The 19,831-nt window shown below is 42.3% G+C and overlaps 1 protein-coding gene across 7 annotated transcripts; it reads left to right on the top strand.

Moving 5' to 3' along the window:
* Positions 1 to 5,692: 5,692 nt before the first annotated feature.
* LOC120456852 (cytosolic carboxypeptidase Nna1) lies at positions 5,693 to 19,615 on the top strand. Of its 7 annotated transcripts, none has more exons than XM_039643913.2 (16): positions 5,693 to 5,845; positions 7,781 to 7,959; positions 11,099 to 11,251; positions 11,512 to 12,490; positions 12,836 to 13,610; positions 13,753 to 14,026; positions 14,251 to 14,531; positions 14,598 to 14,757; positions 14,813 to 14,971; positions 15,037 to 15,105; positions 16,211 to 16,326; positions 16,416 to 16,551; positions 16,648 to 17,226; positions 17,389 to 17,957; positions 18,015 to 18,419; positions 18,480 to 19,615. In XM_039643913.2, the coding sequence occupies exons 4-16, from the start codon at positions 11,614 to 11,616 to the stop codon at positions 19,270 to 19,272; spliced, it is 5,193 nt and encodes a 1,730-aa protein (XP_039499847.1). In that variant the 5' UTR covers positions 5,693 to 5,845; positions 7,781 to 7,959; positions 11,099 to 11,251; positions 11,512 to 11,613; the 3' UTR covers positions 19,273 to 19,615. The 7 variants fall into 7 exon arrangements, with proteins under 7 accessions (XP_039499847.1, XP_039499844.1, XP_039499850.1 ...); XM_039643910.2 differs by having other exon boundaries at positions 15,037 to 15,204; XM_039643915.2 differs by lacking the exons at positions 5,693 to 5,845; positions 7,781 to 7,959 and having other exon boundaries at positions 11,116 to 11,251; positions 11,512 to 12,078; positions 13,228 to 13,610; positions 15,037 to 15,204.
* The last annotated feature ends 216 nt before the right edge of the window (positions 19,616 to 19,831 follow it).

Genomic DNA, 19,831 nt, shown 5'->3' with positions numbered 1-19,831 from the left:
TATCACAGCATTCGAAATAGTGGTCCAAATATGGAATGCCATACCTCGTTGAGTTCGTAATTAAATTTCCAATCGAACTGTGTTTTCAAAAAAAAATTCTATGTCGTTCCAATTTTTTGCAAATTTTGATGATGGTACCCCTTACAAAAAATGCGAAAAAATGGCCAAAAATTATTTTGACACAGTCGGTCAAAAAGTGATTTGGTTGGTTAGTATTGGTAATTAGGAGTACAAAACTGTAATTCTTTTCGATTTCTGACCATTTTCAGCCAAGAAATACCGAAAATGCCAATCGTAAATATTGAATTTTTGCGAAAATCGTTTTTTGGGATAAAAAATTATCAGAATTTTTATCACAGCATCCGAAATAGTGGTCCAAATATGGAATGCCATACCTCGTTGAGTTCGTAATTAAATTTCCAATCGAACTGTGTTTTCAAAAAAAAATTCTATGTCGTTCCAATTTTTTGCAAATTTTGATGATGGTACCCCTTACAAAAAATGCGAAAAAATGGCCAAAAATTATTTTGACACAGTCGGTCAAAAAGTGATTTGGTTGGTTAGTATTGGTAATTAGGAGTACAAAACTGTAATTCTTTTCGATTTCTGACCATTTTCAGCCAAGAAATACCGAAAATGCCAATCGTAAATATTGAATTTTTTGCGAAAATCGTTTTTCTGATTTTCGGGATAAAAAATTATCAGAATTTTTATCACAGCATTCGAAATAGTGGTCCAAATATGGAATGCCATACCTCGTTGAGTTCGTAATTAAATTTCCAATCGAACTGTGTTTTCAAAAAAAAATTCTATGTCGTTCCAATTTTTTGCAAATTTTGATGATGGTACCCCTTACAAAAAATGCGAAAAAATGGCCAAAAATTATTTTGACACAGTCGGTCAAAAAGTGATTTGGTTGGTTAGTATTGGTAATTAGGAGTACAAAACTGTAATTCTTTTCGATTTCTGACCATTTTCAGCCAAGAAATACCGAAAATGCCAATCGTAAATATTGAATTTTTTGCGAAAATCGTTTTTCTGTTTTTCGGGATAAAAAATTATCAGAATTTTTATCACAGCATTTGAAATAGTGGTCCAAATATGGAATGCCATACCTCGTTGAGTTCGTAATTAAATTTCCAATCGAACTGTGTTTTCAAAAAAAAATTCTATGTCGTTCCAATTTTTTGCAAATTTTGATGATGGTACCCCTTACAAAAAATGCGAAAAAATGGCCAAAAATTATTTTGACACAGTCGGTCAAAAAGTGATTTGGTTGGTTAGTATTGGTAATTAGGAGTACAAAACTGTAATTCTTTTCGATTTCTGACCATTTTCAGCCAAGAAATACCGAAAATGCCAATCGTAAATATTGAATTTTTTGCGAAAATCGTTTTTTGGGATAAAAAATTATCAGAATTTTTATCACAGCATTCGAAATAGTGGTCCAAATATGGAATGCCATACCTCGTTGAGTTCGTAATTAAATTTCCAATCGAACTGTGTTTTCAAAAAAAAATTCTATGTCGTTCCAATTTTTTGCAAGTTTTGATGATGGTACCCCTTACAAAAAATGCGAAAAAATGGCCAAAAATTATTTTGACACAGTCGGTCAAAAAGTGATTTGGTTGGTTAGTATTGGTAATTAGGAGTACAAAACTGTAATTCTTTTCGATTTCTGACCATTTTCAGCCAAGAAATACCGAAAATGCCAATCGTAAATATTGAATTTTTGCGAAAATCGTTTTTCTGTTTTTCGGGATAAAAAATTATCAGAATTTTTATCACAGCATTCGAAATAGTGGTCCAAATATGGAATGCCATACCTCGTTGAGTTCGTAATTAAATTTCCAATCGAACTGTGTTTTCAAAAAAAAATTCTATGTCGTTCCAATTTTTTGCAAATTTTGATGATGGTACCCCTTACAAAAAATGCGAAAAAATGGCCAAAAATTATTTTGACACAGTCGGTCAAAAAGTGATTTGGTTGGTTAGTATTGGTAATTAGGAGTACAAAACTGTAATTCTTTTCGATTTCTGACCATTTTCAGCCAAGAAATACCGAAAATGCCAATCGTAAATATTGAATTTTTGCGAAAATCGTTTTTCTGTTTTTCGGGATAAAAAATTATCAGAATTTTTATCACAGCATTTGAAATAGTGGTCCAAATATGGAATGCCATACCTCGTTGAGTTCGTAATTAAATTTCCAATCGAACTGTGTTTTCAAAAAAAAATTCTATGTCGTTCCAATTTTTTGCAAATTTTGATGATGGTACCCCTTACAAAAATGCGAAAAAATGGCCAAAAATTATTTTGACACAGTCGGTCAAAAAGTGATTTGGTTGGTTAGTATTGGTAATTAGGAGTACAAAACTGTAATTCTTTTCGATTTCTGACCATTTTCAGCCAAGAAATACCGAAAATGCCAATCGTAAATATTGAATTTTTTGCGAAAATCGTTTTTTGGGATAAAAAATTATCAGAATTTTTATCACAGCATCCGAAATAGTGGTCCAAATATGGAATGCCATACCTCGTTGAGTTCGTAATTAAATTTCCAATCGAACTGTGTTTTCAAAAAAAAATTCTATGTCGTTCCAATTTTTTGCAAATTTTGATGATGGTACCCCTTACAAAAAATGCGAAAAAATGGCCAAAAATTATTTTGACACAGTCGGTCAAAAAGTGATTTGGTTGGTTAGTATTGGTAATTAGGAGTACAAAACTGTAATTCTTTTCGATTTCTGACCATTTTCAGCCAAGAAATACCGAAAATGCCAATCGTAAATATTGAATTTTTTGGCGAAAATCGTTTTTCTGTTTTTCGGGATAAAAAATTATCAGAATTTTTATCACAGCATTCGAAATAGTGGTCCAAATATGGAATGCCATACCTCGTTGAGTTCGTAATTAAATTTCCAATCGAACTGTGTTTTCAAAAAAAAATTCTATGTCGTTCCAATTTTTTGCAAATTTTGATGATGGTACCCCTTACAAAAAATGCGAAAAAATGGCCAAAAATTATTTTGACACAGTCGGTCAAAAAGTGATTTGGTTGGTTAGTATTGGTAATTAGGAGTACAAAACTGTAATTCTTTTCGATTTCTGACCATTTTCAGCCAAGAAATACCGAAAATGCCAATCGTAAATATTGAATTTTTGGCGAAAATCGTTTTTCTGTTTTTCGGGATAAAAAATTATCAGAATTTTTATCACAGCATTTGAAATAGTTGTCCAAATATGGAATGCCATACCTCGTTGAGTTCGTAATTAAATTTCCAATCGAACTGTGTTTTCAAAAAAAAATTCTATGTCGTTCCAATTTTTTGCAAATTTTGATGATGGTACCCCTTACAAAAAATGCGAAAAAATGGCCAAAAATTATTTTGACACAGTCGGTCAAAAAGTGATTTGGTTGGTTAGTATTGGTAATTAGGAGTACAAAACTGTAATTCTTTTCGATTTCTGACCATTTTCAGCCAAGAAATACCGAAAATGCCAATCGTAAATATTGAATTTTTGGCGAAAATCGTTTTTTTTTTCGGGATAAAAAATGATCAGAATTTTTATCACAGCATTCGAAATAGTTGTCCAAATATGGAATGCCTACCTCGTTGAGTTCGTAATTAAATTTCCAATCGAACTGTGTTTTCAAAAAAAAATTCTATGTCGTTCCAATTTTTTGCAAATTTTGATGATGGTACCCCTTACAAAAAATGCGAAAAAATGGCCAAAAATTATTTTGACACAGTCGGTCAAAAAGTGATTTGGTTGGTTAGTATTGGTAATTAGGAGTACAAAACTGTAATTCTTTTCGATTTCTGACCATTTTCAGCCAAGAAATACCGAAAATGCCAATCGTAAATATTGAATTTTTGGCGAAAATCGTTTTTCTGTTTTTCGGGATAAAAAATTATCCGAATTTTTATCACAGCATTCGAAATAGTTGTCCAAATATGGAATGTTATACCTCGTTGAGTTCGTAATTAAATTTCCAATCGAACTGTGTTTTCAAAAAAAAATTCTATGTCGTTCCAATTTTTTGCAAATTTTGATGATGGTACCCCTTACAAACAATGCGAAAAAATGGCCAAAAATTATTTTGACACAGTCGGTCAAAAAGTGATTTGGTTGGTTAGTATTGGTAATTAGGAGTACAAAACTGTAATTCTTTTCGATTTCTGACCATTTTCAGCCAAGAAATACCGAAAATGCCAATCGTAAATATTGAATTTTTGGCGAAAATAGTTTTTCTGTTTTTCGGGATAAAAAATTATCAGAATTTTTATCACAGCATTCGAAATAGTTGTCCAAATATGGAATGTTATACCTCGTTGAGTTCGTAATTAAATTTCCAATCGAACTGTGTTTTCAAAAAAAAATTCTATGTCGTTCCAATTTTTTGCAAATTTTGATGATGGTACCCCTTACCAAAAATGCGAAAAAATGGCCAAAAATTATTTTGACACAGTCGGTCAAAAAGTGATTTGGTTGATTAGTATTGGTAATTAGGAGTACAAAACTGTAATTCTTTTCGATTTCTGACCATTTTCAGCCAAGAAATACCGAAAATGCCAATCGTAAATATTGAATTTTTGGCGAAAATCGTTTTTCTGTTTTTCGGGATAAAAAATTATCAGAATTTTTATCACAGCATTCGAAATAGTTGTCCAAATATGGAATGCCATACCTCGTTGAGTTCGTAATTAAATTTCCAATCGAACTGTGTTTTCAAAAAAAAATTCTATGTCGTTCCTTACACAAAAATGCGAAAAAATGGCCAAAAATTATTTTGACACAGTCAGGAATGCCATACCTCGTTTAGTTACGAACTCAACGAAAAACGCAAGCAAAAAAGATTGATGGCCAAAAAAAAACCAGAGAGATCGCTATGGTAGAGTTCCTCTAAGGCAGGATATGACAGGATATGGCGAGATGTGGCATAGAGATCACATGACGGGAGATCACCGACTCACAGAAGTCCTTTTTCTCATTCACACACACAAGCCGCAAGGAATAGCTGTAGCTGGGCAACTTTAAACGAAAGCTCCACCAAACAATAACAATGACAGCCAGACAAGCAACCACACACACACACACACACGGGCAGGATAACGGTAAAGGCGAGAACAGCTGAGCGCGAAACTTGCGTCGGCAGCGAAAGTGCAAAAGCTCTCTCTTACACTCTCTCTCTCTTTCTTTTTCCTTGTGTGCGCCACCCCACCTCTGTGCGATTCCTCCTGCTCTTTTGCATTAAATAATATTCGCAGGCAGCGACGCCGACAGTGACGTCGGCAGCGCGGCGACAGAGCTGAGCATTCCACATTCGCTTGGGTTTTCTGTTTTAGTCAACAACAAAACGCGCAACGGCAAACGACAAAACAAAAAAATACAAAGAAAACACATTCGAAATCCACAAAAAAAAAATTTTCATATTACCAAAACAAATTCAAAACGTAATCATAATTTTGAAAGAAATATCAAGAAACTCCAAACTAAAGTACACAGAGAAATCGGAAATTCAAAAACTAACATTAAATACCCTGCAAATATATCAAAAGTGTGCCGCCACATATCGGGTTCCTATTGCCACTATTTAGATTTGTTTTATTATTTTCTGTTTGTTCGAGTGCCACAAATTTTGAACATCGTTGGTCGAAAGAATAACAAAATATCAGCTAATACGAACAGCTGTGTGAGTGCCGCCCCCCACTTCGCCGCCTTCGCCTCTTCCACCCACCACATTTAGCGTCTTCTTCTGTTTTCGTTTCGCTTTTATCGCCCGTGTTTCTTTTCGCGTTTTCGAGATCGTTTGGAGGAGCGAATTCTAAATTCTGTGCCGGTAAGAACATTTCTTGGGGTTACACTGAGCGAAAGATAATACGTGCATTACTATGTTTCATAAAAAACAATAAACTCATTTAATTTGGTATACCAACAAAATTACTTTGTTAAATCTGTCATTTGTACACTGCAAGAGAGGGGTTATCTGTATTTTATAAGCACAATATACTTTGTATATTTTATCATATACGATGCCTATATCTTTCAATTGTGTATCTTGGTCATCTTGCTTTAAACAAATCAAATAAATCATATCTATACATGTTTACATATTGCAAAAAACGTATTCACGGATCAACGCAAGGCAAAACAATAAATAAATAAGCACTTTTTGCCGTGCATTCACATAGAACCCCATTCTAAACGAGCCATGAACAATTTGACATACATACTTGTGCGCTCAAGTGCTTCCACTGAAAAATCAACTGAATAATCCCCTCGACAGGTTCCGAAAATAATAATTCCCAGAAGATCGCCAAAGAACTCTTCATAATATACAAAAAATATTTCAAATATCAAAACACCATTTTAAACAATCGAATATTAAAAAACCTAACAATATTTCAACTTTACAACAATCTCCATTATACGAATTTGCATTACAATATTCCTGCTTGACATTTCGTTGTATTATTGGATTTCCTTTTGTTGCATTTCCTTTGTGAAGAATATACATATTTACGAGTTTTTCTTTTAAATTCTGATGTAGAACAAATTTGTATAAGCAACGCGAATTTAAGGCAAGCATAAGCCACATTCAAATCAATGAAAACTGCCTTGGGTCATAAACATAAAAAGTAAGAAAGCCGAAAATTATTAGCGATATTAATCGACTTGACAGGATCTAAATGGTTGGCTGCTGCGCCAAGAACTTTTTTGCACTGGAAGCCCCCAAAGATTTACAGTTGCCAGGCATTAGCCCACCCCCTACATTTTCCGCTTTTCCAGCGAAAAATTGCAATAAACCAAGCCAACAAGGAGCACACAAAACATGGCAACATGGCAAAAAAAAAAAAGAAAAAAACAAAATAAAACGATAACAAAATCGGCTTTTATGTGCTAATAAAAACCGAATAAGCAGACACACACAAAGAAAGCAAGAAAGAAACCAAAAATTAATTAACAAAATATGTTGCATTGGCGGGAAAAGAAACCAAAAAGAAAACGTTCCAAAGAAATATCTTTCGCACACACACAAAACTTTAGTGGAAAATAATGCAGGGGACTCCCCCCACCCCGCACATGTGGCAATTAATTGTTGTTGACAAAAAGTCAGGCGAAATGCTGCTCATTTAGGCCAATATTAATGGCGATTTGCTGCTGCGCCTATGCAAAGTAAACTTTTTGAAAACTGGAAGAAAGAGAGGCAAACTTTTTGGCAGACGACAAATGCTTATATAATTGCTGACCGACCCACTGTATCCCATCGCATTCCCTCATAAACACACAGGCCTTGAGTTGAACATCACATCGGTCTATATCTCTTATATATTTCGTTGCTGTAAGCAGTTCGTTTTAAAATCGGCAGCAAATTGTGTTCTGATTGAAATTGATTTCCCGTTGACAAAATTACGCAATACAGTTAAAGGTACGACGCGATTTGTGTTCTCAAGGATACGATCATTACGTTTGGCAAAATCACAAAGTGTCCAGTAAAACTTAGATGAATAGCTTGTATTAAGGCGATTTAAAAGGTATGGATGGGGTGCTACATTCAGTTGCAATGCTGATTAAGCCAAACCAATAAAAGATATTTCAGATAATATATGGTAAATCTTTCAAGAAATAACATTTTTTAACTATGTATTATATGTTAAAGGTTCCTCAGTAAATAACCATGTTTCTTAACTATTTTCAAAGGCATATCCGCCTGTCGCCTGTTTCCTGTTTCTCTTTATCATTAAAGCTATTTCCCTGATATCCTGTCTTGCAGGCTTCCTTGGCAGTTTCCTATCGAAGGGCCTGAAGACCAATCAGCTGGTTGTGAATACGGATGAGAAGACCCTGCGACCAGTTGCTCGTCTGAAGGAGCCGCGCGATCTCTTCGCCCTGCCGAAGGACAAGGACAATGACTGCTCACAGCAGGCCCCCAGATGGCCGGTGGAATGCCAGGTGAGTGAGTGGAGTGATGCAGTTGGCCAGGGGAATCCATTGCGGCAAACCTCAATCGCAATTCCATGCCCCAAGCTCCAAACCCCAAGCCCAATCAATGCAGCCGTCGAGGAGCCGTTGAAGGACATCGACGTAGACGAGGACGTGGCTAAGGCAGAGGTGTCCTAGATTCCTACCGAGGATGGGGGGATGAGCTTCAATGCCTTTGACACGCACCTCGTCTGCGAGGGAATCGCAGGACATGCGTGCCGCGCCCCATAAATATTAATGCATATAAAAATCCGTCAGCCTGACGGAGGGTTAATGGGGTGAGGACCTTTAATGGAGCAGCCGCAAATCCGAAGATATTACAGGCCAACTTGGCTAAGTCGAACTTTATACATATATGAAATAGTAGCGAAAGCAAGTTGATGAAAGTTTTAAGCACATTGGCAATTAACAAAGTTCTTTTACGTAATTAGTTTATAAATTTTGACAAACTGTGACGAGCTTTGGTTCGACGTAGGCAAGCGGTACTGTAGTGTCCCTCAACCATCTTGCCTCTATGTAGGTCAAATTGCAATAAAAGGTGCAAACACTAGGCCACGCCCACGACCATGCCCACCGCCGCCCCCGCTTAACCCATGGCATGCGGTAACCGCTAGCCAAGTGCAATGAAAATCCTTTCGTTTCCGCTTTGAGATTTTATTTATTTGTTTTTCTTTTGTTGTATTTCACTCTTTTTACTATTTTGTTGTTGTTGCTGTGCTTTTCCTAATTGTTGGCCAAGTCGTTAGCATTGTTAACAATCGATTTTATTTATTTGTACTCGATTTGCATTCGATGCGCTGCCAAATTGTGTTGGGCAAATATTACACATTACCCATACGCCCCGTCGGTCGCTGAATGAATGCGATTTATGGGAACTGTTTGGCGGTGGGATTTATGCGGGGTTTTTTGTTGGGTTTTCGGAGGGGGTTTTTTGGGGGGGTTTTTCGTAGGAGGAAGGGTTTTGTTGCAGGGGGTCAAACAAGAGATTGGCCAACTGATTGATTAAACAGACGGCCAGAGGGGGGCGGCAAGCGGGTGGCAAATGAATCAATTGGAGGTCAATTGCTGAGCAATTTGTGGCGCAATTCGAAAGAATCGAAAAATCAAAAAGGCAAGACCAACATTTCCTTGTCAATTAACATGGCTTCAAATGCAAACGCAAAACAATTAGAATATGCTAACAATACAGAGAAATAACCACATTTCATTTTAATATATACATTTTATGTAAAAACAAGGAGAGCTCGAAATAATACAGACTTCTTTTGCTGAATCCTTGTCACATTTTAAATTTTTAAATATAAACATACCACATTGGCTGTCGCTGTCCTGCTCGCACTTCACCTTCGCCGCTTTACCGTTAAGTCGCTGCCTTTTTTGAGGCTCCAGGCACCCACGCACACACACACACGCTCTTAGCAAACTGTAAATGCAATTAAAAGAGCAAAAATACACACATAAATAATAAGTCAAGAAAGTTTTTCGGGGGAAACGTCTTTCGTGTGCCTTCTTCGTAATTTTACTTTTTTTTTTTTGGCCTTTTGGCCGTGACGTCTACAATGCAAACTTAAATAAAAAGTGAAATTCGAAAAGCGCCTTCGGTGTCGACTTGATTCGCTTTGTTGTTGTTATTTTTGTTGTTGTGGCTGCGCCGTTGTAGTTTTTGCCACAATGACACTGGCATTGGCAATGGGCATGAAAAAGTTTGCTTCTTTTTTGCTTCCGTTTTTTTTGTGTTTTTTTTTGTGCTTTTTGCAAATTTTCAATACCAGAAAAAAACGAGAGGGTCATATTAACTGAAAGCGACAGAAGGCAGACGGAATTCGTGTGGTAAAATAAACAAGCTAATTAGTTTGATATCGTACATACAAAATCGCAGCATAAATAAATAAAGCCCAAAGAAAAAAAAGGCGAGCAAAATAAATAGAGAACCCAAGGGAGAGTGGGAAAGAGACAGCGAGAGAGCAGGGGGATTGTTGCAAAAACTGACGTTGATATGTTTCAATTAAGCCATCACACAGAGACACACAAAAACACACAGACACAAATGTCTGCAAATCGCTCTTTGTGTGAGTGTGTGAGTTTGAGTATCAGATTTGCATGTTTTATCGTCCTGTTTGTTGCACAGTAAGCGTAAAAGAAAAAAAACCTTGCAAATATTTGTAAGTATTTAAATGCCTAATGCTTTGCAAAACTTAATGGCGCAATCTAATGTTATAGTTTATTAATGCCGAATGCAGAATAGAAAATACTCATACGCCATGTTTGCCAAATGATGATAAATAATGTTTATTCGTTTGTGCAGTATATATCTACATGATATTTATAGTGCAAATATGAAAAATGCGATGCGATGCCAATTGCATGTCTATGAGACAACATTGCGTATGAGTGATATTCACCTAACAGACCTGTGCTGCAGTTAAACCAAAATCGATTTCATTTGCAAATAGCTATTGCCCCACTGTGCACGTCTTACATGTGTAAGCATATCAAAAGGCTAAGCAAATAAGCTGCTCGAGCTTGTGGGCAGCATTACAACGACGGGAAAATCAGTAGAACAGTAGAATGACATCAAAGCCTCAACTGAGGACATCCAAAAAGGAAAATGAAACGAATGTGGGGCTTCGCATGGGGGCTTAGCAATCAGTGGGCAGCTGGGACCGCACACAAAGCTGGTGACATGGAGTTTAAATGTAATAAGTAATAACTCTGACCGACGTTCGCCAATTTCCTTGGCAAGGACAACCACATACAAAACGATGGGAAGCAGCCAGGGCGAGAAACATCTGTGCCTGGAAAGCCAAGTATCATTGCTTTTAATTATCATTGCTTTTAATTAACGAGACTTTGAAAAAACAACAGGTGTCGCCGTAATGGTCGAAACTGTATCAATTACTCTAATTAAAAGCGACTAGCAAGGACATTTCAATGCAATTGGTTCGATAAATAAATAAACTTTGCTTTACCAGGATGAAGAACAAACAGTTGGTTATGTAGCATGATTAGCTACTGAATAATTCACGTCTTAGGGGTTTTCCAGTTATTATTATGTATTCTGTATTGTTTTTGTACTAATTATAACCTCCGACTTGCTCTTCGCATCCAGGTCATCGAGGAGCGCATCACACACATTCCGTACGTGCCCGCTGTGCCGGAGCCGCTCAATGCTCCGACGGGAAACGAGCTGAAGCCACGTCCCGTGGGCGAGGAGAACGGCATTGTGGTGTTCAGCTACAGTCCAATTAGCGCCGTCAACTATGTGAGTATCTTCAGCACATAATTCAATCATTACTCTCAAAAGTTTTGCTCCATTTCGATTTGTAAATTCTTCAAAACCATTTAAATGTATTTCCAAATCGAAAACGTCATTATACAATGCACTTTGCACCTGCACTAACCAGTAAAGGGGGGAAACCAGCGTCCATATCCATAAAAACACAAGGGAACATTTGAAACTAACCCACTTTCGCGGTCATGTGAGTATGTTGAAACTAAAGGCTACGACCAAAAACCACACAGGAAAAGCCCAAGGCGAAGAAGGAGGACGATGAGTCCAGCGACGAGTCGGACTATTCCTCGGACTCACGCCAGGATTCGACGCCTCCGAGTCGGTCCACGCCCATGCGCCTGGCGGGCGGCGGTGGATGTGCAGCTGGCAAGCTGAGCAGCGTGTCCAAGATGATCAACAGCGTGGACAATCGGTCCACCAGTGCGTCCCTGGACGACAACGATGACGAATACGATGACGAATACGACACCTCCGGCGGTTATTGTGGCGGCAGTGGCGAGGCCAAGGAGAAGGCAATCATCAAGGATCTCATCGAGGCAAAGAAGAAGCGCTATCAGGAGGAGGCGACAGCCACGCCCGTTGGCGGAGGCACAGTCCGCAATTCGAGAGCAGCCAGTCGTTCGGAGGCGAGCAAAGAACCCAGCGATATTGATGACATATGGAAGAACAACACCAGCGAATATAAGCCCGCCTCGCCGCGCTATGTGCTCAGTCAGTTTGGAAAGAATGTGGCCAAGGCGATGATCGACCGGATAGTGGATCACGAAGATCTCGTCCCGCCAACGGGATCCCAAAAGGTATCGAATCAGTTCGCCGTAAGCCCCGTCAAGTTGCCCAAAACCAATATGGCCCGCTTAGAGGTGGCCTTCGAGCGAAGTGCCAGCCACGCAAGATCCAAATCGCGTTTGAAAGGGAGGGCAGTCGTCCCGGGTGGGCAAACGGTTGGCTATCATCGCCGTAGGGGCAGCAGCTCTGAGGAGGACACCAGTAGCTCTGGTTTGGGTGACGAAGAAGAGGAGGAGGAGGATGACGATGATACCGACTCGGACGCAGAAAATTCGGGTAGTGGCGGTGGCTTGCGCCGTATCTTGGGAAGCTACTCGGCCCGGCTGGCAGGTGGCGCCGAAAAGCGTCCTTGTCCCGGTTCCGGATCCGTTTCGGATACCGAAACTTTGGTGGGAGACGAGAGCAGGAGCCGGCTGGCTAGCTGTAAGCATATGGCAAATGGGTCACTTAGTTGGAGCGATTTTAACTTCACTTAGGTGCCTCTTTTTATAATCGCCAAAGTGATTGCTTTTGAAACCGAATCAGAGATCCGAGATCAGAGATCATAGATCATAGATCAGAGATCAGAGATCATAGATCCTAAGTCGATTCAACTAAATGATCTTCGGGTTTTCTCAAGTTTTGGACAGTGAAAGCTTTATTGAAGGGACAGTTTCAGAAAGTAGTACTTCATATCAAAGCATAACCAAGTTCCTAGAAAGAGCTTTCACTGCACGGAAACACTTTTTGGAGTCCTTGGAATCCCCACAATAATCCCCCATCCCGCAGCTAATGGTCTGTATCAGCAAGACCATATCCGCTCTAGGAGTCGCCAGTCGCAAGTGCGACCCCCCCTACGAGCGGTACCCCACACCCATGCGGCCACAGTGGCGGCGGCGGCAGCGGCGCTCGCCAGGGGGCGCCACCGCGACAAGGACGGTTGTCTGGGTAGCAAGGACGAAAAGAATATGGCAGTGGGCACTCGAACTCGCACCCGCACCCGCACCTCCTCGCCCGTTGGCAACAACGTCTTCCGGCTGAGCAAGGAACAGCAGCTATTGCTGAATTCGATGACCAGCCAGGAGACGACCAGCACACTGATCTCGTCGACAAGTACTAACCAGACGACGACCACCAACTCGTCGCAATCGTTTTTCTGCTCCGATTTACCCCAAGCGCAGTTCAGCCGTTCGGCGGTCGGTGGTGCCCGCTTCATGACCAATTGCCATCCCATGAATCCGGAGGAGTACGATGGACTGGAGTTTGAATCGCGCTTCGAAAGCGGCAACCTGGCCAAGGCGGTCCAAATTACGCCCACCTACTACGAGCTCTACCTGCGACCCGATCTCTATACCAGCCGGTCCAAGCAGTGGTTCTACTTCCGTGTGCGTCGCACCAGGCGCAAGATGCTCTACCGCTTCTCCATTGTCAATCTGGTCAAGTCGGATAGCCTGTACAACGATGGCATGCAGCCGGTCATGTACTCCACGCTGGGCGCCAAGGAGAAGAGCGAAGGCTGGCGAAGATGCGGCGACAACATCTGCTACTATCGCAACGATGATGAGTGAGTAGTGGAATGCCTAGACCCATAGAACTTCTGGATATTTGGATGGCACAGCATTTTTTGTGCCTTCAAATCTCTAGAGAAATATGAGAGTTTAGCTGCACTTTCAACTGGTTGTTTATTCCCCTATTCCCCCAAACAGAAGTGCCAGCAATAGCGCCAACGAGGACGACGAGGACAACTCCACGTACACGCTGACCTTCACCATTGAGTTTGAGCACGACGATGACACGGTGTTCTTTGCGCACAGCTATCCGTACACGTATAGCGACCTGCAGGACTACCTCATGGAGATCCAGCGGCATCCGGTCAAGTCAAAGTTCTGCAAGCTGCGCCTGCTCTGCCGCACCTTGGCTGGCAATAATGTCTACTACCTGACGGTGACGGCGCCCTCCTCCAACGAGGAGAACATGCGGGTGAGCTGGTAGATGCATACAAACTCCTCATCTATCTCATCGTATCTCATGGCAATTAATCTGTGGACAAACTTTTGCAACTCCTGCACAAACAGTGTGCTTAGATGCACTCATTCATTATGTGCCAGTCGTTTAAACTTATAATGAGCAATTGAAATTATGTTCCATAAAGCTACACATATATATTGTTTCTTATATGTTTTAATATTTCTATTCAAATTTAGCGCAAGAAATCGATTGTGGTGTCGGCGCGTGTGCATCCCAGCGAGACGCCAGCGTCGTGGATGATGAAGGGTCTGATGGACTTCATCACTGGGGACACCACAGTGGCCAAGCGCCTGCGGCACAAGTTCATTTTCAAATTGGTGCCCATGCTGAATCCGGACGGAGTCATTGTGGGCAACACCCGTAACTCGCTGACCGGCAAGGACCTCAACCGCCAGTACCGTACGGTAATACGCGAGACATATCCATCCATTTGGTATACCAAAGCCATGATTAGAAGGTAAGTTTATAGTTTATATCCAGTTAACTATATACACTAACTATATATACACTATGTCAATTGCAGACTGATTGAGGAATGCGGCGTGGCCATGTACTGTGATATGCACGCTCACTCACGAAAGCACAACATATTCATATATGGCTGTGAGAACAAGCGCAACCCGGAGAAGAAGTTAACCGAGCAGGTCTTTCCGCTGATGCTGCACAAGAACAGTGCTGATCGGGTGGGTTTTATGAGTAACTACTACAGTACTATATACTGATCTCTGCCCATTGCAGTTCTCCTTTGAGAGCTGCAAGTTCAAGATACAGCGCAGCAAGGAGGGCACCGGACGTATCGTGGTCTGGATGCTGGGCATCACCAACAGCTATACGATCGAGGCCTCCTTTGGCGGCTCCTCGCTGGGATCGCGCAAGGGAACGCACTTCAACACGCAGGTGGGTTCCAAAGTGGTTGACCACTTTACTACAAATTATTATTATTATAATTACATATCTTTCAGGATTACGAGCACATGGGACGAGCATTTTGTGAGACACTTCTGGACTACTGCGATGAGAATCCGAACAAAGTAAAGCGGCACGCAAAGTTGTTTAAACAAATCAAAAAGATAAGAAAACGCGAGAAACGCGAACAGAAAGCATTGAAATTACAGAAAATGGCCGATCAGGGATGTATAATGAACGACAAATTGAAAGTGAAACGTTCTGTGGAGAAAAGTGTCTCCTAGGAAGGTTCTAACAACCCAACAATACTAGCCCCCAATACACCACACAGCCCGAAATCGAAAACAAAAACAAAAACACATCAACTTGTGCCGTTTTGATCGTTCTTCAAGTATAATCGTATATCGTAAATCGTACATCGTTTATCTTAAATCGTATATCGTTTATCGCATAGAGTAATTGTAATCGCAATGATTGTTACCAACTCGTCGCTGCCTGCGTTTTGTCCCTAAAAGCGCTGCTGTGCTGACCCAGAATTCAAATCCCAAATCCAAAGCCATCGACATTCTCGTAAATCCAATGCAACACACTACACAATTACACGTCGGCCAGAGTTATATGGCAGATATAGCTTTCAACATATGTATATCTGGGCATATACCATATGCATATCGGGTATTATGTATGTGAGGCATTGAATTGTATGAATTTTAATGCTCTCTATTTGCGCGTATCGCAGTTTTTCTAATGTTTTTGAGCGCCCAATTGCGTAGCTAGGATAACTATCCGCGCAATGGGTTCTTAGATATTCAATCTATTTTATAATTACACCCACCTGAATCCGCACAATCGTAATCGTAACTAGATACTAGATAGTGGCACAGTACACACAGCACAGCATCGCCAGGCACAAAAGCTCTTTTATCTCTTATCTGCTAGTCGCTCTAACTATGATTCGCGTTTCTTTCGATGTTTGCTAGTCGTAAGCGTAATCGTATTATTATAACCGGAAAATATTATTTTTTTGAAATAAATACCAATACCATATATATCTACCATATATGATTTACGTTTTTGACATTTGATTAGCATTGATTTTCACGTGCTTATTATAGTGATTCGCTTGATTATCCTGCACACTCACATTGTTTTTGTTAATATTAACATTAATTTTCCGTTCTGCAATTGTATGATTTCTGACTAATCCAAATGCATTAACATTTACAATAGATTTTAAATTTACTCAAACAACAGGACAGGCTACGATCCAAAATTATCGAAAGACTGATGCGAGAAGGCTCCAGCGCCGACGAGCCATTGAATATCCCATTGTCGGATTACTCAAGGTGGGTCCATCACTCGAATCATCTACTAACTAACTAACTAACTAATTTACTACCACTACCATTATCATCACATCATAATGGGCACTTAGCGACGAGGGCAACTGCAGCTCCAGTTCGGATAATGAGGGCAAGCACTCGATAACGGCGTCCGATCTGGAGGGACCATGTTGTGCTCCCACCCGAGCACCGCCTAGTTCGCCCGAGGTGATACACGAAATTCGCAAGGTAAGTGAATTATGCCATATATGTATGTATATTTTTCTGCACCATTTTTCTGCACCCTATCCTTGCACCCTTTTCTTTCCACAATCCAAACTGCAGTTTCGCATGCGACGCATGCGCAAGGTGATGCACGAGCTGGACAGGATCTACTTTACGCCACTGTTCCAGCGCAAATTCAAAACCCTAACGACCCTGAAGAGGAGGCGTCAGAAGATGGGCGTTAAGGCGACTCCAAATGGGAAACGTCTTCGCGGTGGTGGTGTTCCTGCCGTGGCAACCACAACCACGCCTGCAACCGCCGTCCAAGCGGTTGGATCTATTGTGGAGACCAACGATGGCCAGAAACAACAGCAGCCGCAGCGACAATTGGCCAGGAATATGCCTACGAATGGTGCTCCATCGATTGGAGCCCAGAGTTCGGACAGTACGGATAGCATGGATTCATCGCAATCGGAATCGCTACAGGAGCCGGATTGTTCAAGTGCCAGCACCGGAGTGAGCAAGGAGGTCACGAGGAAGGGCAAGACCAGTGGGGCGGGCAACAAGAAGACGGCGAAAAAGAGGAAGTTCATGCCCACGGAGAAGAAGAAGCCGGTGGTCAATCAGAAGCTGCACGTTGATCGCAATTTCCGGCTGTGGCTGGCCAATAGGCGCATCTACATCTATCGCCGTAAGAAGGTATATGCCCAAATAGAAATGTTTTCCTTGTGAGTTGTGTATAACATATAGGGATATAGAGATGATATAGGGATAGAGGCACCACCCTAGCACACAAGCACAACTAATTTAATAAATCACCCCGATCTCGCCTCGAATCTCCCGCATATCTAATCGACTTAGTCCACGCAGGCGCGTCGCACTAAGGTAAGAAATAAGCCGCAGAAGAAACGTGGCGAGGTGGTGCGCACCACACTGGACCTGCCCACAACGGATCCCGGCTCGGATCTGCACTTCTCCACCGACGACGAGGAGCACTCGCCGACGTCCGGACAAAATGGTTACGGTGCTGTGGCTCCGCTACGGCACACGCTGCTCCAGAGCGATCTGCAGAGGCGTTACATCGAGGAAATTGGCGATACGGTGGTGCAGAAACCAAAGGCGGCGCACATGCCGCCGGAACTGATTGTGACCACACCCTCGAAGAGCGGCACACCGGGCGGCGGCAAAAAGCTGGATGTCTACAAGCTGACGCCTCGTACTGCCCCAGAATTGGATACGGGTATTGGCATGATGCAACGTCAGGCCGGCGGAACTGGAACATCCGCCAGACGCACCTACTCGTGGCACAATCTCGATCAGCAAGAGATTCCCAATGGCAACAACAGCGGCGGTGGGCAGGGCAAGGCCAACTTTTACATGGGCGATTCCAAGCCAGCGATAAAGGCGATAACAAAACCGCCACCCAGAAGGTGGGTATATCTCAATCCTTTAGAGAAATCTAATTTCGATTTTTCGACTCTTTCTAGGAGTGTGCCGAGCAACTTCATTCCCCAGAGACATGGCAATGCGCAAACGGCCGATGACCTGCAGCTCAAGCTGTCGCTGAAGAAGAAAGTCTGGACTGGTGCGCACGGGGATGCGGATGGTCGTCCTCTGGCCTGGTACAAGGGTCACTCGATAGCAGCTTCCCAAATGGCCAACACCACGACCACCATACGAAGTGCAGGCGGTGGTGCTGCAGGAGGAGGAGGAGCAGGGGGAGCAGCTGGAGCGGGTGGCGGTGGCGGTGCAGGTGGTCAGAACCGAAACATGTTCACCTCCAGTGGCAGGGAGCAAGCAGCTGCGACCGGTGGCATCAACATGGGCATGCCACCCGCCTTTGTGGGCGCACCACGGAGACCCAGAAAACTGGAGCAAGTGGATCTCTTCAAGTAAGTGAAGGATTGCTTTCTAGTTTATCCTGCCAACTATTATTTCTATTTTCCCTGCAGTGCCTGTTCCCAGAAGCTGCTGCTGTGGCAGCAACAGGAGGAGCACAAGCGCTCCCATCCGCAACCGGCGCAGCGCCTGCTGAAAGTGGAGGATCCCCCGCCACATTCTAGGGATCGGGACCGCGAACGTGACCGTGACCGGGAGCAGCAAGCCTTCAAGCCCATGCACATGGCCAAAAAGTCAACGGGTACCAGCCAGGCCAAAGTCATTCAGGCTTTGGTGGCCGTCGAGTCCGGCGGCAAGGTGAAGCGCAAGTCCAGCAGCATGATGAAGATAGCAGAGACCACGCAGCTGGTGACTCGATTTGCCCGGAATCGCAACAGCGCCGGAGGAGCAACAGTACAACAACAGCATCAGCAGCAGCCACCACAACAACATATGCACCACCAGCACCAGCGGTTGTTGTTCAAGGGCCAAGGTGGCGCGGGAGCTATGGGCGCTCGGATGCACTCTGCCGGCGTGATGGGTCACATGCAGGGCAACGGCGGTGGACGTGCGCCCAACAAATTCAAGACCGGCGGCCTGGTGATCACCGCCGTGCAGCAGCCGACCAACATGGCCGGCGGAAGCTCCAGGCGGATGAGAAATGCTGCCGGTTTGCAGGCGAAGGGCAGCAATGGCGCCTTGGGATCATCGTCCGGTCAAATGCAGTACCAGCGCAGCAATGGCAGTGTCCAGGCCAACAAATCCGCAACCGGAATCTCGCTGGACACGGTCAATCTGGTGCGAAAGGTGAAGACCAAGCTGAAGAAGCGCAAATCGCGCACTTTGTCAACCGGAGCACCGAAATAATTGTGGGCCACTGGACGCACATCATCATCCAGATCTAGAATCTCCGCCAGGTGCATTAACCAGTTTTTCGTTCAAAATTTTAGTCCAATTTAAACTCAACCCGTCCGTTTTTGTTACGTAAAAAAAAAAGCGATAAGAAAATGTTTAGCAAAATTAACTAAATAATTGATAAAACACTATAGGCCTATTTTATGCATATGTAATCCCGATCTCTGTACCTACAATTAATCCCTAAAATATGTAATGTTGAAAGTCCTAGTGTGTGTGTGTGTTGTTCTTTTTTTTTTTGTCGCCGAAAGTTTTTCTAACGAGATTTGCAATAAAAACAAACAAAATGTGGAAATGTGTGCCAATTGAAGGGTGAACGCTTGAGGGGGGAGAAGATATCGGGGTGGCGAAATTGGTAAATAAATAATGCTTGACCGCTGACCGAAAAATCAATTACACTACGCACATGTCCGGCAATCGCGGAGGTCGAAAACTGGGAGGACACAGCAAGTGGGAGCAGGACGAGAGGGTCCTGCTTACGTACCTCCGGCAAAACAGCGGGCGTCCCGTC

The sequence above is a fragment of the Drosophila santomea genome, chromosome X, assembly GCF_016746245.2.
Source record: "Drosophila santomea strain STO CAGO 1482 chromosome X, Prin_Dsan_1.1, whole genome shotgun sequence".
Taxonomy (NCBI): domain Eukaryota; kingdom Metazoa; phylum Arthropoda; class Insecta; order Diptera; family Drosophilidae; genus Drosophila; species Drosophila santomea.
Note: the sequence above shows the minus strand (reverse complement) of the source record. Positions and strands in the feature narration are given on the sequence as shown.